The following is a 27884-nucleotide window of genomic DNA, read 5'->3' on the forward strand; positions in this document are numbered from 1 at the left end:
CCAGGGACGTTGGCAGCTCTGTATCATGCTGTGGGTGGTTGGGGGGAGTCTGTGTACAGTCTCTCTGATTCTCTCCACCCCATGGAAAATTGAGGATAATTTTGGCGCGGGCGAGTCTTCTGAATCAAGATGTCTAGCAACAGGACTTTAATAAACACCAGACATCGATATTTTTATTATTGCTTTACAACAACATAAAAAAAGAGAGGTGCTTGATGAAGTGACGGAAGTACAACCGATCGCCAAAAACGCAAACAAGAGATGCGTGCTTTGGAATGGGGGTAAGGGCCAAACACGAGGATGGGAGCAAAGAAACCTTTTCTCCCCGCAGGAGCTTTTTTGGGGTTTTCTTTAAAGACCCCACACACAGAGGTGCAAAAGAGGTTGTGGCCCCTTCACAACAGGCGACCCCGGCATTCGATCGCTCCACAGCAACAGAGCAGCTCCTTCCCCTCCACGCTGCCCACTTCGTAGTTGTAATCCCACGTGAGCTCCGTTCCGGCGCGGATCCGCCTGCAAAGAAAGTCAGGAAATGGTGAACAGAGAACATGCAGAGAGCAGTCAGTTAAGGCTCACAGCCTCAGGAGGCAGGGAGCTCCTGCATGGCCCCTTCCCACTCTAGGATTCTAGGAGTCTAGTTCAGCCGTGGAAGGGGCTGCCTAAGGAGGTGGGGAGCTCCCCCTCACTGGCCGTCTTCAGGCAGCGGCTGGACAGATCCTTCTCCTGGATGCTTGAGGCTGATCCTGCACTGAGCAGGGGGTGGACTAGATGGCCTCCATGGCCCCTTCCCACTCTAGGATTCTAGGAGTCCAGTTCAACAGTGGAAGGGGCTGCCTCAGGAGGTGGGGAGCTCCCCCTCACTGGCCGTCTTCAGGCAGCGGCTGGACAGATCCTTCTCCTGGATGCTGGAGGCTGATCCTGCACTGAGCAGGGGGTGGACTAGATGGCCTCCATGGCCCCTTCCCACTCTAGGATTCTACGAGTCTAGTTCAGCCGTGGAAGGGGCTGCCTCAGAAGGTGGGGAGCTCCCCCTCACTGGCCGTCTTCAGGCGGATTGGACAGATCCTTCTCCTGGATGCTGGAGGCTGATCCTCCACTGAGCAGGGGGGCCTGTAGGACCCCTATGTGATCCTAGGACTAACTTTGGCACTTTTCTGAGAGTGGAATCCTATTTGGTTATATACATGGAAAAATGGGGGGAAACCCAGTAGAAATGGCACAATTTTCTAAGTTAAAGCAACAAGGAAAACCCTCTCAACCACATTGATTCTCCCCATCAATAAACAGCAGATGCTCTAAAGAGAGGGGGGGGGGAGGGAACCTTTTTCTGCAGCAACCGAAAGCCAAGGATAAACCCCTTACAGGGAAACAGGCAATAGTATCATAACTGAAAAAGGCCAATAAAGCTGCCCTAGGCTAGAAACTACCCCTCCTCCCTCAAGATGAGCCCATGTGGGGTGGGGGAGGAGCAGAGAGGGCTGGCCCAGTGGAAACTTCATGGCTTTACGCTCTACTAATTCCAACAGAAGAGCCTCTTGTGGCGCAGGGTGGTAAGGCAGCTGACATGCTGTCTGAAGCTCTGCCCATGAGGCTGGGAGTTCGATCCCAGCAGCCGGCTCAAGGTCGACTCAGCCTTCCATCCTTCCGAGGTCGGTAAAATGAGTACCCAGCTTGTTGGGGGGTAAACGGTAATGACTGGGGAAGGCACTGGCAAACCACCCCGTATTGAGTCTGCCATGAAAACGCTGGAGGGCGTCACCCCAAGGGTCAGACAGGACCCGGTGCTTGCACAGGGGAGACCTTTACCTCTAGCTTTAATTCCAACAGGCTGGTGGCCCCTGGTCCAAAGAGGCGCCTTTGGCCTCAAATAGAGCCAGAAACTTTTCGGCCTGGCCTCCGTCCTTGCGGAACAAGACCCCAGTGAGAACCGGGCCCTATCTGAGCTACTAAAGTTCCAACAGGCTGCAAAATGATGCTCTTCCGCCAGGCGTACAGCTGTGGCCGATACAATGCACATAAGAACATCTCAGCTGGGCTGCCCCCCCGCCCCATCAGACCTTGACTGGGGGATATGAAAAAAAGATCTCTTCAATCCTCTACTGGAGTTTTACCGGAGCAGCACTTGAAACCTAGCTAATATTTATAAATGGAAATTCATTCTTACATCAATTGTTTTAACCACGTGTGCCTGGTTTTATACGTTGGCAAACACCCTGAGACTGCTTCTAGAAAGGGGCAGGTGACAAACTAAATAATAAGATAGATAAAACGACAGGCTTCATTTGACGCAGGAGAAGAGGGTGGGGGGGCTCTGCTCTGAGGGCTCTTACTTGCTTGCGAAGAAGGCCACCCATGGGAAGCGGAGATCGTGCGTGTCCACGAACACGTTCTGCACGAACAGGTTGGGGCTGCAGCTATGCTGGAAAGAGAGGAAAGGAAGGCGGGCTGGAGACAGAGTGGTTTTTCCACAGGGAGAAAACTTGGCAAAGGGGATAAAGAGAACATTAGAAGAACCCAATGGCCCCTCCTATCCTGCCTCCCGTCTCACCCAGGGGCCAGGCAGTTCCACAGGGCAGGGAGGCCGAGAAGACCCCCAGAAGGGAGGGAGGCCGAGAAGACCCCCTTCCCCTGAGAAGACCCCCAGAAGAGCCCTGCCTGGTCAGGCCAGGGAGGGTCCCTCCAGTCCAGCCTCCCGTCTCACCCAGGGGCCAGCCAGTTCCTCTGCAGGGCCAGCCACAGGGCAGTGAGGCCGAGGCCTTCCCCTGAGAAGACCCTCAGAAGAGCCCTGCTGGGTCAGGCCAGGGAGGGTCCCTCCAGTCCAGCCTCCCGTCTCAGCCAGGGGCCAGCCAGTTCCTCTGCAGGGCCAGCCACAGGGCAGAGAGGCCGAGGCCTTCCCCTGAGAAGACCCTCAGAAGAGCCCTGCTGGATCAGCCAGGGAGGGTCCCTCCAGTCCAGCCTCCCGTCTCCCCCAGGGGCCAGCCAGTTCCTCTGCAGGGCCAGCCACAGGGCAGAGAGGCCGAAGCCTTCCCCTGAGAAGACCCTCAGAAGAGACCTGCTGGGTCAGGCCAGGGAGGGTCCCTCCAGTCCAGCCTCCCGTCTCACCCAGGGGCCAGCCAGTTCCTCTGCAGGGCCAGCCACAGGGCAGAGAGGCCGAGGCCTTCCCCTGAGAAGACCCTCCGAAGAGCCCTGCTGGGTCAGGCCAGGGAGGGTCCCTCCAGTCCAGCCTCCCGTCTCACCCAGGGGCCAGCCAGGTCCTCTGCAGGGCCAGCCACAGGGCAGAGAGGCCGAGGCCTTCCCCTGAGAAGACCCTCAGAAGAGCCCTGCTGGGTCAGGCCAGGGAGGGTCCCTCCAGTCCAGCCTCCCGTCTCACCCAGGGGCCAGCCAGTTCCTCTGCAAGGCCAGCCACAGGGCAGAGGGGCCGAGGCCTTCCCCTGAGAAGACCCTCAGAAGAGCCCTGCTGGGTCAGGCCAGGGAGGGTCCCTGCAGTCCAGCCTCCCGTCTCACCCAGGGGCCAGCCAGTTCCTCTGCAAGGCCAGCCACAGGGCAGAGGGGCCGAGGCCTTCCCCTGAGAAGACCCTCCGAAGAGCCCTGCTGGGTCAGGCCAGGGAGGGTCCCTCCAGTCCAGCCTCCAGTCTCACCCAGGGGCCAGCCAGTTCCTCTGCAGGGCCAGCCACAGGGCAGAGAGGCCGAGGCCTTCCCCTGAGAAGACCCTCAGAAGAGCCCTGCTGGGTCAGGCCAGGGAGGGTCCCTCCAGTCCAGCCTCCCCTCTCACCCAGGGGCCAGCCAGTTCCTCTGCAGGGCCAGCCACAGGGCAGAGAGGCCGAGGCCTTCCCATGAGAAGACCCTCAGAAGAGCCCTGCTGGGTCAGGCCAGGGAGGGTCCCTCCAGTCCAGCCTCCCGTCTCACCCAGGGGCCAGCCAGTCCCTCTGCAGGGCCAGCCACAGGGCAGAGAGGCCGAGGCCTTCCCCTGAGAAGACCCTCAGAAGAGCCCTGCTGGGTCAGGCCAGGGAGGGTCCCTCCAGTCCAGCCTCCCGTCTCACCCAGGGGCCAGCCAGTTCCTCTGCAAGGCCAGCCACAGGGCAGAGGGGCCGAGGCCTTCCCCTGAGAAGACCCTCAGAAGAGCCCTGCTGGGTCAGGCCAGGGAGGGTCCCTGCAGTCCAGCCTCCCGTCTCACCCAGGGGCCAGCCAGTTCCTCTGCAAGGCCAGCCACAGGGCAGAGGGGCCGAGGCCTTCCCCTGAGAAGACCCTCCAAAGAGCCCTGCTGGGTCAGGCCAGGGAGGGTCCCTCCAGTCCAGCCTCCCATCTCACCCAGGGGCCAGCCAGTTCCTCTGCAAGGCCAGCCACAGGGCAGAGGGGCCGAGGCCTTCCCCTGAGAAGACCCTCAGAAGAGCCCTGCTGGGTCAGGCCAGGGAGGGTCCCTCCAGTCCAGCCTCCCATCTCACCCAGCGGCCAGCCAGTTCCTCTGCAGGGCCGACATCAAGGCACGGAGGCCGAGGCCTTCCCCTGATAATAACCATAACCTCCAAAGAGCCCTGCTGGGTGAGGCCAGGGGTCCACCTAGACCAGCCTCCTGCCTGACCAAGTGGCCAACCAGTTCCTTTCTCAACCTTCTGACCGTGGAGGAACCCCTGAATAAGGAGCCTCGGAAGTGAGGCCGGCTGGCCACACCTCCCTGCCACGCCCCCTGGAAGTCCCCGGACGTGATGTCAGCACCCGTGCTGACAGGCAGGCTTGAGGAGAACTGGGGGAGACAGGAGGCAGTTCAAGGCAGGAAGTAGATCTGCAGGGCCCGCCCCATCCCGGACACCCACACAATGAGAAAACTCACTCATGCTAGGGTAGCAACGGATGCGGCTGGTCCCCTAGCTTGTGGTCTAGTCCGCTAAGGTAGGAGGGGAAAGCTGTGGACCCCCTTCAGAGCTCCCGCAGCCCCCCAGGGGTCCACACGCGCCTGGTAGGGAATCCCTGCTTTAGAGGGCCAAGAACCTGACGGTGATGCCCCCTGGCTGTGACTCTGGAAACTTCATGCCCTGAACATCCGCTTGGTGTCTACAGTGACGCCGGACTCGAATCCAGCTCTCCCCCTGCAGACCAGCACGGCTCCCCTCCGCGCCCGTCTCAGGCCAAAATCTCCTTGCGCTGCAAGACGCGTTCCGCTTGGCCGTCCGTCCGCGGAGGCGGCGAGAGGGGGACTCACGTTGAGGTAGCGGCCGAGGTTGCCCTCGAGCTTGGCATCGATGATGTAGCAGGACTCCTCGCCGTCGTAGAACTGCCGCGTGTTCCTCCGGATGAGGATGTTGTCCCCCGAGGGCAGGTTGGTCGACTTGATGGCGATGCCGTGGGTGGACTTCAGGGCGAAGCCCCGGGTGGACTTCACGGCTACCTGCCTCTTCACGGGCCCTGCCGGAACACGGGGGGAGGGGGGGTCAAAGAGACGGGGTCGGTGGGGCACCCCAAACAACGGCGGAAGGAACGCCTGTCCCCACCAGAGTTCCTGGGCCTATGGAGGGGGCTGTTCCACTCCCTGTACAGCAGCTGTCCCCAACTCCCGGTCCGGGGACCAGTACCGGTCCGAAGATCAGTAAGTACCGGGCCGCGGCTCCCCCTCGTCCTCCTCCCCGGCTGCTGCCTCGGGGGCTGCCCTGCCACTCTGCCACCGGCTCACCTTTGGTGCTCTCCAGCGGCCGCCATGGCTGGGGCTCCCCCTCGGTGTGGCACTGCGCAGCACCCCCCAGTGGGCGGCGGAAAGTCAGGGGTCCTTCAGCTATTTCCCTCAGCAATAGACTTCCCCCCACCCCCCCTCGGGCCTCAGTAAAATTGTCAAGTGTTGACCGGTCCCTGGTGATAAAAAGGTTGGGGACCACTGCTGTACCAGGAATGAAATACTGACTCACCCCCTTGGTAAATTATTCCCTGGTCCTTTTAAGGGAGGGTGCTGGGGACAGAACATGGTGATTCTGCCGCAGAGCTGTGGGCCCTGTCCAAAACGCAGAGCTGCCTTGCTTGGTCTGGCCAGCTCAGGAATGTCTACCCAGACTGGCAGTAAATTTGTTTGTTGATTATTTGTTTTTCAGATTTCTATGCTGCCCTCCTCCGAGGGCTCAGGGCGGCTTAGATGAAGGAGATGGTTTTTATACGCTGCTTGTCACTAACTGAAGGAGTTTCAAAGGGGCTTCCAATGGCCTTCCCTTCCTCTCCCCACAACAGACACCCAGCTTGGCGTAGGGGTTAGGAGGGCGGACTTCTAATCTGGCGAGGCTGGGTTTGATTCCCTGCTCCTCCTCCACAAGCAGCCAACCAAGGGGGAAGACAAAATCAATCAACCGCAGTTGAAAATTCCCCCGTACACGGGTCTCCGACCTTTCCAGGCCCTTTGGAGACCTCTGGAATTCTGACATGGATTGGGGCAACCACAACATGGCCACCACAAGAGGTGGAGCCAACTTCAAAATGGCTGCCACAGGAGGCGGAGCCACAAATGCAGAGGACGTCCGAGTGTCAGGGAAGGGTAATGTTTTAAGGACCTGGGAAAGAGCAGTGGGAGAAGAGAACACTTAAGAAGGATGTAGATAAAATTGAAAGGGTACAGAGGAGAGCGACGAGAATGATCTGGGGCCAAGGGACCAAGCCCCCTATGTTGAGCAGGGGGTTGGACTAGATGGCCTGTATGGCCCCTTCCAACTCTATGATTCTATGATTCTATGAGGCTGATGCCACTGAAACAACATTGATTTAATCTGCCAGGCCAACTGGATCTCCAATCAGAACCTGGGATGGCCAAGGGCCCCAACCACCTTATCAAAACCCTTGGTGGGCACTAGCAAAGATGCCAGGGGGCCACAGCGGGGAAGACCCCTCCCCAGTATAGGGCAGGAGCCTCCAGCCTTCTGTAAATCCATGGCCTCCCCGGACAGCCCCTTTTCGAACGCTGCGGGAATTACCCAGCCTGGAAGGGAGGTTCTTCTTCTCGCCGGCCCCGTGCTCCTCCTCCGACCCGGAGGAAATGGTCTGGATGTCGTCGCTGTCGTTGGCGTTGCCCGGCGCCTGCCCCGAGGTGGCTCGCCCGTTGTCCCCCTCGCTGTCCGTGCTGCTCGAGAGCATCAACACGTCCTGCCGGAGAGAAGGAGAGACCCTCTCCGGTCAGCAGCTTCCTTCCCTCCCAAGCTCCCCTCCAAAACTTGTTCGGCCTTCCGTCCATCCTGCCCCCCCCAAATAAAACTAGGACCTAGAACGTTGCCCAGAGTTTGTTCTGCAGACCTGCTGCTATACTGGGGGCGGGGGGAGCAGCAGATTTCTACACATGAAGCTGCCTTACCCCAAACCAAACCTTTGGCAGATGGGCAGTAGCTGTCCAGGGTCTGTGGGTTGAGAAGGGACTTTCACATCCCCCCCTGCCTCAAGGACTGAACCTGGAAACTTCGGCATGCCAAGTGAAGGCTGTGCCACTGAGCTGGAATCACAGAATCTTAATAGAGTTGGAAGGGACCTCCTGAGTAATCTAGTCCACCCCCTGCACTATGCAGGACACTCCCAACCCTCTCGCTCATCCCCTGTCACCTGCCACTCCCTTGAGCCTTCACAGAATCAGCCTCTCCGTCAGATGGCTACCCAGCCTCTGTTTAAAAGTCTCCAGAGATGGAGAACCCACCACCTCCCGAGGAAGCCTGCTCCACTGAGGAACCTCTCTGACTAATCAGCTTCTTGCTCATCTATCCATGTCTTGCCTTGCTTAAAAAAAACTCCATCTCCCCCCCCCAAATGATTAAGGCATTATTAATTAGCTTTCTTCTTTTTCAGGCCAGTAAAGTCCCTCAGAACCGTATCCCAGAGAGAGCAGGTGAGCTCTGCTAAGGGTGGGTAAAGCTTAAGATACTCCTAAAGCAGGGGTAGTCCACCTGTGGCTCTCCAGATGTTCATGGACTACAATTCCCATGAGCCCCTGCCAGCAGGGGCTCATGGGAATCGTAGTCCATGAACATCTGGAGGGCCACAGGTGGACTACCCCTGCTCCTAAAAGATACCGTTTGGGCCTGTAGCGAGACCCCTGGCATGCTCCACCTTGCCCAGCCAAGCACTTACGTCCGCTGGACTCTGCTGCGGGCCGTCGGACTGCCTCCGGCTCTGATGCATGGCGGTTTTACTGACTGGTCTCCGGATCTCTTCGGGGACCGTCGGGTTGGGGTTGTAGCCGTAGATCCTCCCCGTCCTGCTCCCCCAGGGAAACGGCAAAAGAAACAGAGATCAGTTTTCTTTAAGGGCCTCCTGGATGCCCAAGGTCTGCTCAGCAGAGAGATGCCAGCAAGCTTAAGCAATGGCGTAAGGAATAGCCTGGGAGGGAGCTGAGTTTTCTCAGGCCTTTATAGTTTATAGTTTGGCTGCCTGATGATGCAAAAGTTATCTTTTTAGAATGGTATATACGGAAATAATGTAAAGCACCAATCCCTCAAGCGGGAGCCTTGACTCAGAGGAGTCCGTGACCAGTTTTACGGCTAATAGTACCCGAATGCTGGGAGTTTCCTGAAGAACTGAATAGAAGGAGGACTTACGTTGCTGTTCTGTTGTGATCTTCAGGTTCCTAAAAAACAAAAGGGAACGGGGGGGTGCTATTAGTGTGAGTTTAAGTCTTCTTCCACTGCAATGTCTTCTCCCTTCCCATTCCCCAGGGTCTCAAGCAGAGGTCTTCCCCATCCCCTCCTACCTGGTCCTTTCAGCTGGAGATGCTGCCTGGGATTGAACCGGGGACCTCCTGCCTGCCCAGCAGAGGCTCTGCCCCTGAGCTCTGGCCCCTCCCCAGGGCTCTCCAGGGTCTCAGGCAGAGAAAGGTCTTCCCCATCCCCTCCTGCCTGGTCCTTTCAGCTGGAGAAGCTGCCTGGGATTGAACCGGGGACCTCCTGCCACCCCAGCAGAGGCACTGCCCCTGAGCTCTGGCCCCTCCCCAGGGCTCTCCAGGGCCTCAGCCAGAGAAAGGTCTTCCCCATCCCCTCCTGCCTGGCCCTTTCAGCTGGAGATGCTGCCTTGGATTGAACTGGGGACATCCTGCCTCCCCAGCAGAGACTCTGCCCCTGAGCTCTGGCCCCTCCCCAGGGCTCTCCAGGGTCCCAGGCAGAGAAAGGTCTTCCCCATCCCCTCCTGCCTGGTCCTTTCAGCTGGAGATGCTGCCTGGGATTGAACCGGGGACATCCTGCCTCCCCAGCAGAGGCTCTGCCCCTGAGCTCTGGCCCCTCCCCAGGGCTCTCCAGGGTCTCAGGCAGAGAAAGGTCTTCCCCATCCCCTCCTGCCTGGTCCTTTCAGCTGGAGATGCTGCCTGGGATTGACCCGGGGACCTCTTGCCTGCCCAGCAGAGGCTCTGCCCCTGAACTCTGGCCCCTCCCCAGGGTCTCAGGCAGAGAAAGGTCTTCCCCATCCCCTCCTGCCTGGTCCTTTAAGCTGGAGATGCTGCCTGGGATTGAACCGGAGACCTCCTGCCTGCCCAGCAGAGGCTCTGCCCCTGAGCTCTGGCCCCTCCCCAGGGCTCTCCAGGGTCTCAGGCAGAGAAAGGTCTTCCCCATCCCCTCCTGCCTGGTCCTTTCAGCTGGAGATGCTGCCTGGGATTGAACCGGGGCCCTCCTGCCTGCCCAGCAGAGGCTCTGCCCCTGAGCTCTGGCCCCTCCCCAGGGCTCTCCAGGGTCTCAGCCAGAGAAAGGTCTTCCCCATCCCCTCCTGCCTGGTCCTTTCAGCTGGAGATGCTGCCTGGGATTGAACTGGGGACCTCCTGCCTGCCCAGCAGAGGCTCTGCCCCTGAGCTCTGGCCCCTCCCCAGGGCTCTCCAGGGTCTCATGCAGAGAAAGGTCTTCCCCATCCCCTCCTGCCTGGTCCTTTCAGCTGGAGATGTGTCGTGGTTCGGTCCTTGGTGGCTTGGGAACCGGACCGAACCCCGCCATCAGAGGCGCCCGCGATCACGGAGGTAGGGCATGGTGATCATAGGCAAGCCGGCAGCTGGGCGCCCCACCCGATCGTTGAGGTGGCAATGGCCGCTAAAGAACCTCAATGTCCCCCTCCACCTTTTGACAAGGGCCCGGAGATGGCCCTTTGTTCCAGGAAAATGGGCCATCAGGAACCCCGGAAAAACCTCGCATATGTGCATGAGTCATGATTGTATCAGCATGTTCCCTCCGCAAGTACTGGGTGGGGCAATACAGCCTAAGGAGGTGGGTTTTGTATAAAAGGGAGCTTCCACCTGGAGTTCGGTGGAAGCTCTTACTCCATACCAGCGGACTCCACGTTGCTGAAATAAAGCTTGTTCCTGTTGTATCGTTCACCAGGCCTGGCGTGACGTTTTCTTCAAAGGGGCACCCTGTTTTTTCAGTTAGCAAGCGGGTCCCCGACATCGTAAGAGCTTCCCACCGAACTCCAGGGTCGGCATCGCATCCGAGCGCTTATCGGGACGGATCCAGAGATGGCGTTTTCAAGCAACGGGGCGGTCTCGACCCCCACGAACCCCGGGAACATGAGTTTAATGTCCCCGGGAGATTTCCTCCGAAAATCGGGGGGCCAGGAGCAGCTGTCCGGGACCCCGAGACCCTCGGCAGCGGCGGCCAAGGGAAGGCGCCGGGCCATGGGGTTCCCAAGCACGGCGGGGAGCGCGCCGAGGTCTGGGGGGTTGGCCCCAACCTGGGACACCCAGCTGAGGCAGGCGCTTCGCCCGGTAGGACCTGAGGAATCCCTAGAGGACCTGCGGCGGGCCATGGCGGACTTGGCCAGGCGCTTGCAGGCAGCTGAAGCCCGTGAGCAAGCTCGGGCCGGGCCCGGAGGGACTGGTAATACAACGGCGGAGGGGATCGCGTCGAGTGAGGACGTCTCCAGCGACGAGGACGAGCCCGGCACTGGTGAGCGGGCCCCGGACCCCGACCCGGAGCAGTTTTCAGTCCCGAGTAGGCGAGACGGCCAGCGGAGAGGCGAGACAGCAGAGGATCTCGGGGGAGCGGGTGAGCCGACGGGGCGGCGAGAGCCGGACCAACGCAGGAGCGACGTGCAAGGCAGGGAGCGGCACGGCGTCGTTGGGCAAGTTGGCAGCCGGTGGAGCGGAGCAGGACGAGACGGCGGACGCCGAGAATCCCGGATCCGGAGGGGGTCGGACTACTCTCCAAAACGTTCCCCCCCAGAGCTTAAGGCGCGTTTCGATGGGACGCCGGACGACCTCCCGCAGTTCCTCCTCCACGCGCTGACGCATGCCCGGAGGTATGGAGACCGGTATGAGGACTCCGAGGACTTGGTCTGGGGGGTGGCCTCGTGTCTCCAGGGCAAGGCGGGTCAGTGGTACCTAGGGTTGGCCGAGCGCGGCGACCCGGCAACGCGGGACCTGCAGGACTTCGTGGTCGCGCTCCGCCGACGATTCCAGGACCCCCAGGCTGAGGACAAGGCAAAGAGTCGGATCAAGGGACTTCGACAGGGTACTAGGGGGGTCATGGACTATATAGACATTTTCCGGAGGGAAGCAGGCAAGGTGTTCTCCTGGAACGAGGAGACCCAAATCGAGTACTTCCGGGAGGGCCTTAACCCGAAGCTCAGGGAATGGGCCGTGATCAAGGGGACGGAAGAAGATCTGTCTACACTGGAGGGGTGGTGTTTTGTGGTCGCCAAGCTGGAAGCCAGCCTGGGTTGGGCCGCCGCACCCCCCCGGGAGGCCAAAGGCGGGTCAGCCGAGGCGCCGAGACCGGGCCCCGACAACTCTCGCCCCAAACGACCCCCGAACCCCGAGCGGGAAAGGAGACGCCGGGAAGGTCTGTGCCTGAAATGCGGGGGGTCAGGACATTTCGCAGCAGCGTGCCAACGGCAAGGGGGGGAGGACCGCGGGCTCTCCCAGGGGGGAGGTGCGACACGCCCCCAGCAGGCACGCCGGGCGGAGGACCTCCGCAACGAACCGGGAAGCGCCCAGGCGACGGGAAACGGCCAGGACCTGCTGTAGACGGCGCCGGGCAGCAGGTCCCGCGGTGCGAGGGAAAACCCCTACAGCATGAGGCGCGACCTCCGAACGTGGTAATTTTAGAGCTCCGGAACCCGGAGAACGGACTAAGTTGGGTGGGGGAGGCTCTTTTGGACTCTGGATGCGACCACAGCATGGTCCACCCCCAGATAGCCCGGGCTTTGGGGCTACCGAAGCGCATTCGGAAGGTTCCCCTGGTTTTCGTCCAGATGGACGGCAGCCCGATTCAGGGGGGACCTTTCGGGGAGGAGGTGGGTCCTATCGCCATCCACATAGGGGACCACCAAGAGCTGCGGTGGCTGATCCAGGTCCCCGTAGCGGGATATCGGGCGGTGTTGGGCCTGGATTGGCTGAAGGAACACAACCCCGTGGTGGACTGGCGGGCGGGGACCCTGAAGTTCGACTTGACGGTGGGTGCACGGCACCGGGTCCCCCACGAGAATTCCAGCCACAAGAGGACGGCGGCGCGTCCCAGGGGAGCGGCGGCGGCGCAGCAGGAGATACCAGAGCCCGAGGTCCCGCCAGAGTACCGAGACCTCGCAGCCATTTTCAGCGAGCGGGAAGCGGACGAGCTACCCCCACACCGCCGCACGGACTGCGCTATCAACATCCCAGAGGGGGCGGTACTACCCAAAGGGCGCATCTACAAGATGAGTGAGGGTGAGCTCAAGGACCTCCGGGAGTTTTTGGGTAAAAATCTGGCCCGAGGTTTCATCCGGCCCGCTTCCAGTCCCATGGGAGCTCCAGTCTTGTTCGTCCGGAAAAAGGATGGGTCCCGTCGGCTGTGCCAGGACTACCGGGGCCTCAACGCCATCGCAGCGGGGAACGCTTACCCCCTCCCGCTGATCCCGGATTTGCTGGCCCGGCTGGGCAAAGGGACTCTGTTCACTAAGCTGGACCTAAGGGAGGCGTACTACCGGGTACGCATCCGGGAGGGGGATGAGTGGAAAACAGCGTTTAACTGTCAATTGGGACAATTCGAATTTAAAGTAATGCCGTTCGGTTTAAGCGGGGCACCTGGGGTTTTCATGAGTCTAATTAATGAGGTGTTGCAGGACCTTCTGTTTCAGGGGGTGGTTGTTTATTTGGATGACGTCCTGATCTACAGCCAAGATCCCCAAGAGCACGTGACCCTGGTGAGGGAGGTGTTAAAGCGCCTGCTGGCAAACCACCTATACGTGAAGCTGGCTAAGTGCGAATTCCACCGTCCCTCCCTGGACTATTTGGGCTACCGCATCTCAGCCCAGGGCATAGCTATGGACCCCGAGAAGGTGCAGGCGGTGCTGGCCTGGGAAAGGCCCCGCACCCGGAAACAGCTACAAAGCTTCCTGGGGTTTGCTAACTTTTTTAGAGGCTTCATCCCCAGATACTCCTCCGTAGTGGCTCCCCTCACGGACTTGCTAGGTACCAAGGGGAGAGGTCCTCGCGCCACGCGGCCCAGCGCAGCGCTCGGCTGGAATGAGAAATCGGAGGCAGCGTTCCTGGCCCTCAAGCAAGCTTTCGCGTCTGAGCCCACGCTACTGCACGTCGACCCAACCCAGCCGATGGTAGTACAAGTCGACGCCAGCGACGCAGCAGCCGGGGCGGTTCTCCTGCAGCGAGACAAGGCGGGACAGCTGAGGCCGGCGGCCTACCTCTCACGAAAATTCGCCGAAACGGAGCGGAACTGGTCTACCTGGGAGAAGGAGGCGTTTGCGATTAAGTTCGCCCTCACCGAATGGCGGCATTGGCTGGAGGAAACAGAGGAGCCGTTCGAGGTCTGGACAGATCACAAGAATCTGGAGGCGCTCCGGCAACCGCGATCCCTGAACGCCAAGCAGATGAGGTGGGCGGAGTTCTTTTCGCGGTACAATTTCAAGCTTGGTCACATCCCCGGCAAAGAGAATTTCCTCGCGGACGCCCTCTCCCGTCTGCCGCATTATGGGGAGGGGTACGCTCCCTGCACCAGGTCCGTGTTTGGTGAGGAGCAGCTGGGACGGGGGGTCGTCACTAGGCGTCGGGCCAGGGAGGAATGGGAGCCCGACCCGGCGACCGCCCCGCTCCGAGACCGCCTAGTGGCAGCCTACGGGACAGACGAGGAGCTGGCTGAGCTCCGGGACTCTTTGATTTTGGACTCCGGTCTCTGGCGGAGGGGGGAGGCTGTCTACGTCCCGGAAGGGCTACGACGGGAAGCCCTCAGCCTCTGCCACGATGCTAAGACCGCCGGGCACTTCGGTTTCGTAAAATCCTGGAAGTTGGCCCGGCGGCGGTTTTGGTGGCCCAGTCTGCGGCGGGACACAAAAGCTTACGTCAGTGGTTGTCCTGTCTGCCTGACCTGCAAGCCGGGGGTTGGCAAGCCGAAAGGTCTGCTGCACCCGCTCGAGGTCCCGACCCGGCCGTGGTCAGTGATCTCCATGGACTTTATAACAGACTTGCCTCCCAGCAAGGGGAAAACGGTGATCTGGGTGGTGGTAGATCTATTTTCCAAACAGGCCCATTTCATTCCTTGCGCCAGTGTCCCCAGTGCTTCACAGTTGGCTCGGATGTTCCTGGATCACGTGTTCCGACTGCACGGGCTGCCGGACAAGGTGATTTCCGATCGGGGCTCACAATTCGTGTCCCGGTTTTGGCAAGCTTTCCTGCGCCTGTTAGACATCGAGCAAGGGCTGAGCTCCGCTTACCACCCCCAGACGGACGGGCAGACCGAGCGGGTTAATCAAGTACTGGAGCAGTACTTGCGGTGTTTCGGTTCCTATCATCAAGACACCTGGGTGCCCCTGCTCCCCCTGGCCGAGTTCGCGTACAACAACGCAGACCACAGCAGCACGGAGATGTCGCCTTTTGCCGTCGTCTACGGGACAGACCTGAGACACTTCCCGGAGCTTGGAGAGGTCCCCGCCCGGGAATCGGCCGACCTTCGCGAGTGGGGGAAGCGTGCCGGGAGCTGCTGGAAGTCGCTGCAGGAGCAGCTCCACAAAGTCAAGGCAGCGCAGAAAGAGGACGCCGACCGGAAGAGACGACCAGCTGAGGAGATCCGACCGGGGGATCGAGTTTACCTTTCCACCCGGAACCTACGGTTGAATTTGCCCAGCAAGAAGCTAGGCCCTCGGTTTTTGGGGCCTTTCGAGGTCTTGGCCCCGATCAACGAAGTTTCGGTCAAGCTCAAGCTCCCCAAGAACCTCCGGCACATCCATCCCGTCTTTCACGTGAGCCTTCTAAAAAAAACTCCGGACGGTGACGTTTGGCACCCCGTGTTTTCCCCGCCAGCGCCCGAGGTCCTGCCGGGGGGGGAGCACCACGAGGTGGCGGATATCCTGGACTCTAGACTCCACAGGGGGAAGTTGCAGTACCTCGTGGAATGGAAGGACTTCGCTTTGGGGGACCGGGAATGGGTCTGGGCAGCGGACGTCCTTGCGCCCCGACTCACTGAACGTTTCCACAAGCGGTATCCTGGCCGTCCCGGGGGGTTGGAGAATGGACCTTTGGGGGGGCAGAATGTCGTGGTTCGGTCCTTGGTGGCTTGGGAACCGGACCGAACCCCGCCATCAGAGGCGCCCGCGATCACGGAGGTAGGGCATGGTGATCATAGGCAAGCCGGCAGCTGGGCGCCCCACCCGATCGTTGAGGTGGCAATGGCCGCTAAAGAACCTCAATGTCCCCCTCCACCTTTTGACAAGGGCCCGGAGATGGCCCTTTGTTCCAGGAAAATGGGCCATCAGGAACCCCGGAAAAACCTCGCATATGTGCATGAGTCATGATTGTATCAGCATGTTCCCTCCGCAAGTACTGGGTGGGGCAATACAGCCTAAGGAGGTGGGTTTTGTATAAAAGGGAGCTTCCACCTGGAGTTCGGTGGAAGCTCTTACTCCATACCAGCGGACTCCACGTTGCTGAAATAAAGCTTGTTCCTGTTGTATCGTTCACCAGGCCTGGCGTGACGTTTTCTTCAAAGGGGCACCCTGTTTTTTCAGTTAGCAAGCGGGTCCCCGACAAGATGCTGCCTGGGATTGAACCGGCGACCTCCTGCCTGCCCAGCACAGGCTCTGCCCCTGAGCTCTGGCCCCTCCCCAGGGCTCTCCAGGGTCTCATGCAGAGAAAGGTCTTCCCCATCCCCTCCTGCCTGGTCCTTTCAGCTGGAGATGCTGCCTGGGATTGAACCGGGGACCTCCTGCCTGCCCAGCAGAGGCTCTGCCCCTGAGCTCTGGCCCCTCCCTAGGGCTCTCCAGGGTCTCAGGCAGAGAAAGGTCTTCCCCATCCCCTCCTGCCTGGTCCTTTCAGCTGGAGATGCTGCCTGGGATTGAACCGGGGACCTCCTGCCTGCCCACCAGAGGCTCTGCTCCTGAGCTCTGGCCTCTCCCCAGGGCTCTCCAGGGTCTCATGCAGAGAAAGGTCTTCCCCATCCCCTCCTGCCTGGTCCTTTCAGCTGGAGATGCTGCCTGGGATTGAACCGGGGACCTCCTGCCTGCCCAGCAGAGGCTCTGCCCCCTCCCCAGGGCTCTCCAGGGTCTCAGGCAGAGAAAGGTCTTCCCCATCCCCTCCTGCCTGGTCCTTTCAGCTGGAGATGCTGCCTGGGATTGCACCGGGGACCTCCTGCCTGCCCAGCAGAGGCTCTGCCCCTGAGCTCTGGCCCCTCCTCAGGGCTCTCCAGGGTCTCAGGCAGAGAAAGGTCTTCCCCATCCCCTCCTGCCTGGTCCTTCTAGCTGGAGGTGCTGCCTGGGATTGAACCGGGGACCTCCTGCCTGCCCAGCAGAGGCTGTGCCCCTGAGCTCTGGCCCCTCCCAAGGGCTCTCCAGGGTCTCATGAAGAGAAAGGTCTTCCCCATCCCCTCCTGCCTGGTCCTTTCAGCTGGAGATGCTGCCTGGGATTGAACCAGGGACCTCCTGCCTGCCCAGCAGAGGCTCTGCCCCTGAGCTCTGGCCCCTCCCCAGGGCTCTCCAGGGTCTCAGGCAGAGAAAGGCCTTCCCCATCCCCTCCTGCCTGGTCCTTTCAGCTGGAGATGCTGCCTGGGATTGAACCGGGGACCTCCTGCCTGCCAAGCAGAGGCTCTGCCCCTGAGCTCCGGCCCCTCCCCAGGGCTCTGCAGGGTCTCAGGCAGAGAAAGGTCTTCCCCATCCCCTCCTGTCTGGTCCTTCTAGCTGGAGGTGCTGCCTGGGATTGAACCGGGGACCTCCTGCCTGCCCAGCAGAGGCTGTGCCCCTGAGCTCTGGCCCCTCCCAAGGGCTCTCCAGGGTCTCAGGCAGAGAAAGGTCTTCCCCATCCCCTCCTGCCTGGTCCTTTCAGCTGGAGATGCTGCCTGGGATTGAACCGGGGCCCTCCTGCCTGCCCAGCAGAGGCTCTGCCCCTGAGCTCTGGCCCCTCCCCAGGGCTCTCCAGGGTCTCAGGCAGAGAAAGGTCTTCCCCATCCCCTCCTGCCTGGTCCTTTCAGCTGGAGATGCTGCCTGGGATTGAACTGGGGACCTCCTGCCTGCCCAGCAGAGGCTCTGCCCCTGAGCTCTGGCCCCTCCCCAGGGCTCTCCAGGGTCTCATGCAGAGAAAGGTCTTCCCCATCCCCTCCTGCCTGGTCCTTTCAGCTGGAGATGCTGCCTGGGATTGAACCGGCGACCTCCTGCCTGCCCAGCACAGGCTCTGCCCCTGAGCTCTGGCCCCTCCCCAGGGCTCTCCAGGGTCTCATGCAGAGAAAGGTCTTCCCCATCCCCTCCTGCCTGGTCCTTTCAGCTGGAGATGCTGCCTGGGATTGAACCGGGGACCTCCTGCCTGCCCAGCAGAGGCTCTGCCCCTGAGCTCTGGCCCCTCTCTAGGGCTCTCCAGGGTCTCAGGCAGAGAAAGGTCTTCCCCATCCCCTCCTGCCTGGTCCTTTCAGCTGGAGATGCTGCCTGGGATTGAACCGGGGACCTCCTGCCTGCCCACCAGAGGCTCTGCTCCTGAGCTCTGGCCTCTCCCCAGGGCTCTCCAGGGTCTCATGCAGAGAAAGGTCTTCCCCATCCCCTCCTGCCTGGTCCTTTCAGCTGGAGATGCTGCCTGGGATTGAACCGGGGACCTCCTGCCTGCCCAGCAGAGGCTCTGCCCCCTCCCCAGGGCTCTCCAGGGTCTCAGGCAGAGAAAGGTCTTCCCCATCCCCTCCTGCCTGGTCCTTTCAGCTGGAGATGCTGCCTGGGATTGCACCGGGGACCTCCTGCCTGCCCAGCAGAGGCTCTGCCCCTGAGCTCTGGCCCCTCCTCAGGGCTCTCCAGGGTCTCAGGCAGAGAAAGGTCTTCCCCATCCCCTCCTGCCTGGTCCTTCTAGCTGGAGGTGCTGCCTGGGATTGAACCGGGGACCTCCTGCCTGCCCAGCAGAGGCTGTGCCCCTGAGCTCTGGCCCCTCCCAATGGCTCTCCAGGGTCTCATGAAGAGAAAGGTCTTCCCCATCCCCTCCTGCCTGGTCCTTTCAGCTGGAGATGCTGCCTGGGATTGAACCAGGGACCTCCTGCCTGCCCAGCAGAGGCTCTGCCCCTGAGCTCTGGCCCCTCCCCAGGGCTCTCCAGGGTCTCAGGCAGAGAAAGGCCTTCCCCATCCCCTCCTGCCAGGTCCTTTCAGCTGGAGATGCTGCCTGGGATTGAACCGGGGACCTCCTGCCTGCCAAGCAGAGGCTCTGCCCCTGAGCTCCGGCCCCTCCCCAGGGCTCTCCAGGGTCTCAGGCAGAGAAAGGTCTTCCCCATCCCCTCCTGTCTGGTCCTTCTAGCTGGAGGTGCTGCCTGGGATTGAACCGGGGACCTCCTGCCTGCCCAGCAGAGGCTGTGCCCCTGAGCTCTGGCCCCTCCCAAGGGCTCTCCAGGGTCTCAGGCAGAGAAAGGTCTTCCCCATCCCCTCCTGCCTGGTCCTTTCAGCTGGGGATGCTGCCTGGGAATGAACCGGAGACCTCCTGCCTGCCCAGCAGAGGCTCTGCCCCTGAGCTCTGGCCCCTCCCCAGGGCTCTCCAGGGTCTCAGGCAGAGAAAGGTCTTCCCCATCCCCTCCTGCCTGGTCCTTCTAGCTGGAGGTGCTGCCTGGGATTGAACCAGGGACCTCCTGCCTGCACAGCAGAGGCTGTGCCCCTGAGCTCTGGCCCCTCCCCAGGGCTCTCCAGGGTCTCAGGCAGAGAAAGGTCTTCCCCATCCCCTCCTGCCTGGTCCTTTCAGCTGGAGATGCTGCCTGGGATTGACCCGGGGACCTCTTGCCTGCCCAGCAGAGGCTCTGCCCCTGAACTCTGGCCCCTCCCCAGGGTCTCAGGCAGAGAAAGGTCTTCCCCATCCCCTCCTGCCTGGTCCTTTCAGCTGGAGGTGCTGCCTGGGATTGAACCGGGGACCTCCTGCCTGCCCACCAGAGGCTCTGCTCCTGAGCTCTGGCCTCTCCCCAGGGCTCTCCAGGGTCTCATGCAGAGAAAGGTCTTCCCCATCCCCTCCTGCCTGGTCCTTTCAGCTGGAGATGCTGCCTGGGATTGAACCGGGGACCTCCTGCCTGCCCAGCAGAGGCTCTGCCCCCTCCCCAGGGCTCTCCAGGGTCTCAGGCAGAGAAAGGTCTTCCCCATCCCCTCCTGCCTGGTCCTTTCAGCTGGAGATGCTGCCTGGGATTGCACCGGGGACCTCCTGCCTGCCCAGCAGAGGCTCTGCCCCTGAGCTCTGGCCCCTCCTCAGGGCTCTCCAGGGTCTCAGGCAGAGAAAGGTCTTCCCCATCCCCTCCTGCCTGGTCCTTCTAGCTGGAGGTGCTGCCTGGGATTGAACCGGGGACCTCCTGCCTGCCCAGCAGAGGCTGTGCCCCTGAGCTCTGGCCCCTCCCAAGGGCTCTCCAGGGTCTCATGAAGAGAAAGGTCTTCCCCATCCCCTCCTGCCTGGTCCTTTCAGCTGGAGATGCTGCCTGGGATTGAACCAGGGACCTCCTGCCTGCCCAGCAGAGGCTCTGCCCCTGAGCTCTGGCCCCTCCCCAGGGCTCTCCAGGGTCTCAGGCAGAGAAAGGCCTTCCCCATCCCCTCCTGCCTGGTCCTTTCAGCTGGAGATGCTGCCTGGGATTGAACCGGGGACCTCCTGCCTGCCAAGCAGAGGCTCTGCCCCTGAGCTCCGGCCCCTCCCCAGGGCTCTCCAGGGTCTCAGGCAGAGAAAGGTCTTCCCCATCCCCTCCTGTCTGGTCCTTCTAGCTGGAGGTGCTGCCTGGGATTGAACCGGGGACCTCCTGCCTGCCCAGCAGAGGCTGTGCCCCTGAGCTCTGGCCCCTCCCAAGGGCTCTCCAGGGTCTCAGGCAGAGAAAGGTCTTCCCCATCCCCTCCTGCCTGGTCCTTTCAGCTGGGGATGCTGCCTGGGAATGAACCGGAGACCTCCTGCCTGCCCAGCAGAGGCTCTGCCCCTGAGCTCTGGCCCCTCCCCAGGGCTCTCCAGGGTCTCAGGCAGAGAAAGGTCTTCCCCATCCCCTCCTGCCTGGTCCTTCTAGCTGGAGGTGCTGCCTGGGATTGAACCAGGGACCTCCTGCCTGCACAGCAGAGGCTGTGCCCCTGAGCTCTGGCCCCTCCCAAGGGCTCTCCAGGGTCTCAGGCAGAGAAAGGTCTTCCCCATCCCCTCCTGCCTGGTCCTTTCAGCTGGGGATGCTGCCTGGGAATGAACCGGAGACCTCCTGCCTGCCCAGCAGAGGCTCTGCCCCTGAGCTCTGCCCCCTCCCCAGGGCTCTCCAGGGTCTCAGGCAGAGAAAGGTCTTCCCCATCCCCTCCTGCCGGGTCCTTTCAGCTGGAGATGCTGCCTGGGATTGACCCGGGGACCTCCTGCCTGCCCAGCAAAGGCTCTGCCCCTGAGCTCTGGCCCCTCCCCAGGGCTCTCCAGGGTCTCAGGCAGAGAAAGGCCTTCCCCATCCCCTCCTGCCTGGTCCTTTCAGCTGGAGATGCTGCCTGGGATTGAACCGGGGACCTCCTGCCTGCCAAGCAGAGGCTCTGCCCCTGAGCTCCGGCCCCTCCCCAGGGCTCTCCAGGGTCTCAGGCAGACAAAGGTCTTCCCCATCCCCTCCTGCCTGGTCCTTCTAGCTGGAGGTGCTGCCTGGGATTGAACCGGGGACCTCCTGCCTGCCAAGCAGAGGCTCTGCCCCTGAGCTCCGGCCCCTCCCCAGGGCTCTCCAGGGTCTCAGGCAGAGAAAGAAGAAGAAGAAGAGTTGGTTCTTATATGCCGCTTTTCCCTACCCGAAGGAGGCTCAAAGCGGCTTACAGTCGCCTTCCCATTCCTCTTTCCCTCCCAAGGGCTCTCCAGGGTCACAGAGAAAGGTCTTCCCATCCCCTACTGCCTGGTCCTTTCAGCTGGAGGTGCTACCTGGGATTGAACCGGGGACCTCCTGCCTGCTCAGCAGAGGCTCTGCCCCTGAGCTCTGGCCCCTCCCCAGGGCTCTCCAGGGTCTCAGGCAGAGAAAGGTCTTCCCCATCCCCTCCTGCCTGGTCCTTTCAGCTGGAGATGCTGCCTGGGATTGAACCGGGGACCTCCTGCCTGCCCAGCAGAGGCTCTGCCCCTGAGCTCTGGCCCCTCCCCAGGGCTCTCCAGGGTCTCAGGCAGAGAAAGGTCTTCCCCATCCCCTCCTGCCTGGTCTTTTCAGCTGGAGATGCTGCCTGGGAGTGAACCGGGGACCTCCTGCCTGCCCAGCAGAGGCTCCGCCCCTGACCCACAGCTGCTCCCCAGGTAACAACACAGACCCCTTAAGAACCCATCCGACAAAGGGGTCCAAATGGATCCCAAAATGCAAACTGCAAGGTCAAGAGATTCTGCAGCGATGGGTCAAGCTTTTGCAAGGAGCAGGCTGCAACATCGAAGGAACCCTTTGCCACTGCTGTGTCGTTCCATGGAAAATCCTTCCCACTCTGCCTTTCACAGAAAATGTTCCTGTCTATCAATATCGATCCATAGCGTTAATCACTATGTTGAAAAAGAGTTAGTTCTTATATGCCGCTTTTCTCTACCCAAAGGAGTCTCCAAGGCGTTTACAGTCGCCTTCCCTTCCTCTCCCCACAACAGACACCCTGTGAGGGAGGGGAGGCTGAGAGAGCCCTGAGATTACTGAAGAAGAAGAAGAGTTGGTTCTTCTATGCCGCTTTTCTCTACCCAAAGGAGGCTCAAAGGGGCTTCCATTCGCCTTCCCTTCCTCTCCCCACAACAGACACTCTGTGAGGGAGGGGAGGCTGAGAGAGCCCTGAGATTACTGAAGAAGAAGAAGAGTTGGTTCTTATATGCCGCTTTTCTCTACCCGAAGGAGGCTCAAAGTGGCTTCCATTCGCCTTCCCTTTCCTCTCCCCACAACAGACACCCTGTGAGGGAGGGGAGGCTGAGAGAGCATCAATATTACTGAAGAAGAGTTGGTTCTTAGATGCCGCTTTTCTCTACCCAAAGGAGTCCCAAAGTGGCTTCCAATTGCCTTCCCTTTCCTCTCCCCAAAACAGACACCCTGTGGGGTGGGTGAGGCTGTTGGTCAGAACAGCTTCATCAGTGCTGTTACTAGCCCAAGGTCACCCAGCTGCCTGCATGTGGAGAAGGAGTGGGGAATCAAACCTAGCTCACCAGATCAGAAGTCTGCACTCCTAACTACCACACCAAACTGGCTCTCAGAGGACCCCCGCAGATGAGGTGTGTTGGGAAGTGCTGTCAACGCTGGCAGGGACTCATAGGAATTGTAGTCCATGGACATATGGAGGGCCGCAGTTTGACTACCCCTGCCTTAGAAGATGTGGACTTGAATGAAAATTATATCCTGCCCATTTGGGTAAGAACATTTTCCTAGGCAAATACGCAGAGGAAACGGCTCCAATTCAGGATCTTCCGGATGCTCCCCAACTAGGTGCTCTGTTGTGCATCTGCTCGGGGAGCGACTGCAAAGGGGTGTGACATTTCGTGTAGCCAAACCAAAAAACTCTGAATCGTTACTTTTGGGGAGGCAGCATCTCCCTTTCCTTGCCTTCCCCTCTCAAAGGGAGGGAAGTGAATGGCATGGCTGCATTCCACTGATTAGGTTTGGGGTTGTTTGCGGGGGGCTCTGCTTGGCAGGCAATCAGACTGAAAGTATCAAAGTGTTGGATGGTACCTCCTGGGTCATCTAGTCCAACCCCCTGCACTGTGCAGGACACTCCCAACCCTCTCGCTCATCCACTGTCACCTGCCACCCCCTTGAGCCTTCACAGAATCAGCCTCTCTGTCAGTTAGCTCTCCAGCCTCTGCTTAAAAATTTCCAAAGATGGAGAACCCACCATCTCCCGAGAAAGCATGTTCCAGTGAGGAACCACTCTGTCAGGAACTTCTTCCGGAGGTTGAGACAGAATTTCTTTTGAATTAATTTCATCCCAGTGGTTCTGGTCCGTCCCTCTGGGGCAAGAGAGAACAACTCTGCTCCATCCTCCACATGGCAGCCTTTTAAATACTTGAAGATGGTTCTCAGATCCCCTCTCAGTCGTCTCCTCTCCAGGCTAAACAGACCAAGCTCCCACAACCTTTCCTCCTACATCTTGGTCTCCAAACCCCTCACCATCTTTGTTGCCCTCCTCTGGACACGCTCCAGTCTGTCTATGGGAGCAGACCTATCGCAGCTGGGTTCTAGGTCCTTTTAAGTGTCTTAGACAAAAAAATTGCCCTTCTGAAATCTTGCAGAACCGGAATCCCTACAACAAATTCTTGGATTTGGGTTTTTTGGGACATACGTAATCTGTTCAGGTCAAGATGACCCGAACCCAAATAATCTCAAACCACTTGGGGGGGGGGGGTAGGGCAAGGATCCTCAATCAGTCCGGCCTCCACTCTGCAGCCAATGGAAATCTTGCTCACCCTTCCCCGTCCCGCCTCTTCTCCCTCACTTCCCCTTCCCTTTTCAAGATTAGTGCCTCTGCAGCAAAAAGGGCCACAAATGATTATTTTTTCAAAACGAAATTCTAGAAGCGCAGGACTCTTGCGACACGGTTTCTGGCGTAGGCAAGAAGGGAAGTGATGACGTTCTCGGTGGTTTGATTTCTTCACGGCCGGAGCCACAAGCGGTTGGCCTCACAAAGGGTCCCATCGACTTCCTGCTTTTGTTTCCCGGCAGGAAGTCAATAGGAGACCGCTGTCAAAAGACTCGGTAACCCATAACAGGCTGCTGCGTTCAGCTCGGCAAGCGGCCGGCAGCCGCAGAGATGAACTGGGGAGCGGCTCTTTGCAAAGGCTGCACCTGTTACGCGGCGGGCTGAAAAAACCTCTGGGTTCCCCACCTGCCTTGTAATGAGAAGCACGGTTGCCACAGAAAGCCCCCTTTCCAGGAGGTTGGGTTTACTGGGGAGGGGGCAACCCCTGGGCTCGCCTTTAAGATTCGGGAATGAGCTCAAACCTGTTACAAAGCAGGCTGGAAGTCCCTCCGAATCTGCCTGGAAAAGAGATGCATTGTTGTTGCAGCGGGGCCCCCCCTGTGTGCTCGGGAAGGGGCGGCCCCTGAGCTTGCCTTTTCAAGCTCCTGTACAAAAGGACCAGGAACCTTGGGGGTTTATTCCCCCCCCCCACTTAACTTTCTCCAGGAAATTTCAGCAATGAGCTCAACCCGAGCCCAACTGGGGGAACCTGCTGATCGTGGCATTCGAGAGGAAAGAAGGTTTTGACAGTCAGCAACTAGTCCAGTTGTGCCAGAGACAAACAACATTTTCAGGGTCTGTGTGTGATCTTTCGAAAACAACATGTTGTTATCTAGGTGCTTGGTGTAGTGAGAGAGCCAGTTTGGTGTAGTGGGTAGGAGTGTGGACTTCTAATCTGGCATGCCGGGTTCGATTCTGCGCTCCCCCACATGCAGCCAGCTGGGTGACCTTGGGCTCGCCACGGCACTGATAAAACTGTTCTGACCGAGCAGGAATATCAGGGCTCTCTCAGCCTCACCCACCCCATAGGGTGTCTGTTGTGGGGAGAGGAAAGGGAAGGCGATTGTAAGCCGCTTTGAACCTCCTTCGGGTAGAGAAAAGCGGCATATAAGAACCAACTCTTCTTCTTCTTCAGTAATCTCAGGGCTCTCTCAGCCTCCCCTCCCTCACAGGGTGTCTGTTGTGGGGAGAGGAAAGGGAAGGCGATTGTAAGCCGCTTTGAGCCTCCTTCGGGTAGAGAAAAGCGGCATATAAGAACCAACTCTTCTTCTTCTTCAGTGATATCAGGGCTCTCTCAGCCTCCCCTCCCTCGCAGGGTGTCTGTTGTGGGGAGAGGAAAGGGAAGGCGATTGTAAGCCGCTTTGAGCCTCCTTCGGGTAGAGAAAAGCGGCATATAAGAACCAACTCTTCTTCTTCTTCTTCAGTAATCTCAGGGCTCTCTCGGCCTCCCCTCCCTCACAGGGTGTCTGTTGTGGGGAGAGGAAAGGGAAGGCGATTGTAAGCCGCTTTGAGACTCCTTCGGGTAGGGAAAAGCGGCATCTAAGAACCAAATCTTCTTCTTCTTCAGTGATATCAGAGCTCTCTCAGCCTCCCCTCCCTCGCAGGGTGTCTGTTGTGGGGAGAGGAAAGGGAAGGCGACTGTAAGCCGCTTTGAGACTCCTTCGGGTAGAGAAAAGCGGCATATAAGAACCAACTCTTCTTCTTCTTCAGTGATATCAGGGCTCTCTCAGCCTCCCCTCCCTCGCAGGGTGTCTGTTGTGGGGAGAGGAAAGGGAAGGCGACTGTAAGCCGCTTTGAGACTCCTTCGGGTAGAGAAAAGCGGCATATAAGAACCAACTCTTCTTCTTCTTCAGTGATATCAGGGCTCTCTCAGCCTCCCCTCCCTCGCAGGGTGTCTGTTGTGGGGAGAGGAAAGGGAAGGCGACTGTAAGCCGCTTTGAGACTCCTTCGGGTAGAGAAAAGCGGCATCTAAGAACCAACTCTTCTTCTTCTTCAGTGATCTCAGGGCTCTCTCAGCCTCACCCACCCCGCAGGAAAAGCGGCATCTAAGCACCAACTCTTCCTCTTCCTCTTCTCCTGGCCTCACACCCAGTTCTTCTCCTGCCTGAAGCCAGCACGGCTGGTTACCTTCCCAAGAAATCAGCTGCCACTTGCCTCTTTCTTCTTCGCCTTCGTCTCCGCCTCCGGGCCGATCTCCTCCTTGGCTGCCAGTCCGACGAGCGGGGCCTTCTCGGGGTCGGCCCCTTCCGGCTTGACGGGCTTGGCGTCGGCCGTCTCGTGCATCCGGAAGGAGGACCTGCTGTCGTGGTCCTGGAAGCTGTCCGCCATGGTGGAGCTCAGCCAGGAGGCCACCTTGTTCTTGGAGGTCTCCTCCGAGAGGGGAGGTTTGCACTGGGCGGCTTCCTCGTGGCTGACCTGCCTGGCCAGGCCAGAGTCCTTGGAGGCCGTCTCGGACAGGCCGTTCTCCCTCTGGCCCCGGGTCTGCCGGCGGGTGGCGTAGCTGCGCCACACCGAACTGGTGCTGAAGTCCTCGTCTTTGCAGAAGTTGTCGTCCGAGCTGTCCTCGTTGGACTCCTCCTGGTCCTCGGAGCCAGAGTTCTCATCCTCGTCGTCCTTCAGGTTGACCCCGCTGCTGTCCGAGGAGCACTTGGCCTCGCTCTCGTAGCCCTCCTTGGAGTTCTCCACGCTCTCGATGTGGTCCAGGTTGGCAAAGTATTCGTCTCCCATCTCCAGGCCCTCCTTGTCCGCAAAATCGTCGGTCAGGATTTTCCCTGCGGGGAATCACGAGATGGCGGACAGGGATCAGATTTCGGGGTGCGGATGAGAACAAGGGGCAGAAAAGGTTTGAGGATGGGGGGGGGGGGCAATACCATAGAATCATAGAATCCCAGAGTGGGAAGTGTCCATAGAGGCCATCTAGTCCAACCCCCCGCTCAACGCAGGATCAGCCCAAAGCATCCTAAAGCATCCAAGAAAAGTGTGTATCCAACCTTTGCTTGAAGACGGCCAGTGAGGGGGAGCTCACCACCTCCTTAGGCAGCCTATGCCACTGCTGAACTACTCTGACTGTGAAAAACCTTTTCCTGATATCTAGCCTATATCGTTGTACTTGAAGTTTAAACCCATTACTGCGTGTCCTCTCCTCTGCAGCCAGCAGAAACAGCATCCTGCCCTCCTCCAAGTGACAACCAATGAACTCCCCCACCCCATGTGAGAGGGAGGGCAGGAGGGCATGAGCTTCAAGTAGTGATTAAGACTGGTGGCTTCTAATCTGGTGAGCTGGGTTTGATTTCCTGCTCCTCCTCTCCATGCAGTCGGCTGGATGACCTTGACCTAGTCACAGTCCTGATAGCGCTGTTCTCACAGAGCAGTCCTGCTCTCTCACCCCCACCTCCCTCACATGGTGCCTGTTGAGGGGCAAGGAAGGGAAGGCGATTGGAAGCCGCTTTGAGACTCCTTCGGGTAGTATAAAATCCGACTCTTCTTTTATACACCCCAAAGGACTTTCCAATGGCCATTCTAGGGGTAGGAAGGCAATTTTCCTCCTTACTAGAATCACAGAATCATAGAGTTGGAAGGGGCCATACAGGCCATCTAGTCCAACCCCCTGCTCAGCGCAGGATCAGCCCAAAGCATCCTAAAGCATCCAAGAAAAGTGTGTATCCAACCTTTGCTTGAAGACTGCCAGTGAGGGGGAGCTCACCACCTCCTTAGGCAGCCCCTTCCATTGCTGAACTAGACTCCTAGAATCCTAGAGTGGGAAGGGGCCATGCAGGCCATCTAGTCCCACCCCCTGCTCAGGGCAGGATCAGCCTCCAGCATCCAGGAGAAGGATCTGTCCAGCTGCTGCTTGAAGACTGCCCGTGAGGGGGAGCTCCCCACCTCCTTAGGCAGCCCCTTCCACTGCTGAACTAGACTCACAGAATCCTAGAGTGGGAAGGGGCCATGCAGGCCATCTAGTCCCACCCCCTGCTCAGTGCAGGATCAGCCTCCAGCACCCAGGAGAAGGATCTGTCCAGCTGCTGCTTGAAGACAGCTAGTGAGGGGGAGCTCCCCACCTCCTTAGGCAGCCCCTTCCACTGCTGAACTAGACTCACAGAATCCTAGAG

At 59.6% G+C, this 27884-nt stretch overlaps 1 protein-coding gene across 3 annotated transcripts in view; it reads right to left on the bottom strand.

Annotated features, from left to right (window-relative positions):
• Window positions 1-132: 132 nt before the first annotated feature.
• Window positions 133-27884, bottom strand: part of SETDB1 (SET domain bifurcated histone lysine methyltransferase 1) — a 75982-nt gene continuing 48230 nt past the window's right edge. For all 3 annotated transcript variants that reach the window (XM_077319981.1, XM_077319992.1, XM_077319977.1), the window contains exons 17-23: window positions 25930-26546; window positions 8547-8575; window positions 8080-8206; window positions 6942-7110; window positions 5198-5400; window positions 2331-2419; window positions 133-513 (exon numbers count right to left, since the gene is read on the bottom strand). In XM_077319981.1, the coding sequence (XP_077176096.1) occupies window positions 396-513; window positions 2331-2419; window positions 5198-5400; window positions 6942-7110; window positions 8080-8206; window positions 8547-8575; window positions 25930-26546 (1352 nt within the window). In that variant the 3' untranslated portion in view covers window positions 133-395. The remainder of the gene's footprint in view (window positions 514-2330; window positions 2420-5197; window positions 5401-6941; window positions 7111-8079; window positions 8207-8546; window positions 8576-25929; window positions 26547-27884) is intronic.

The sequence above is a fragment of the Paroedura picta genome, chromosome 1 (assembly GCF_049243985.1).
Source record: "Paroedura picta isolate Pp20150507F chromosome 1, Ppicta_v3.0, whole genome shotgun sequence".
In the NCBI taxonomy this organism is placed as follows: domain Eukaryota; kingdom Metazoa; phylum Chordata; class Lepidosauria; order Squamata; family Gekkonidae; genus Paroedura; species Paroedura picta.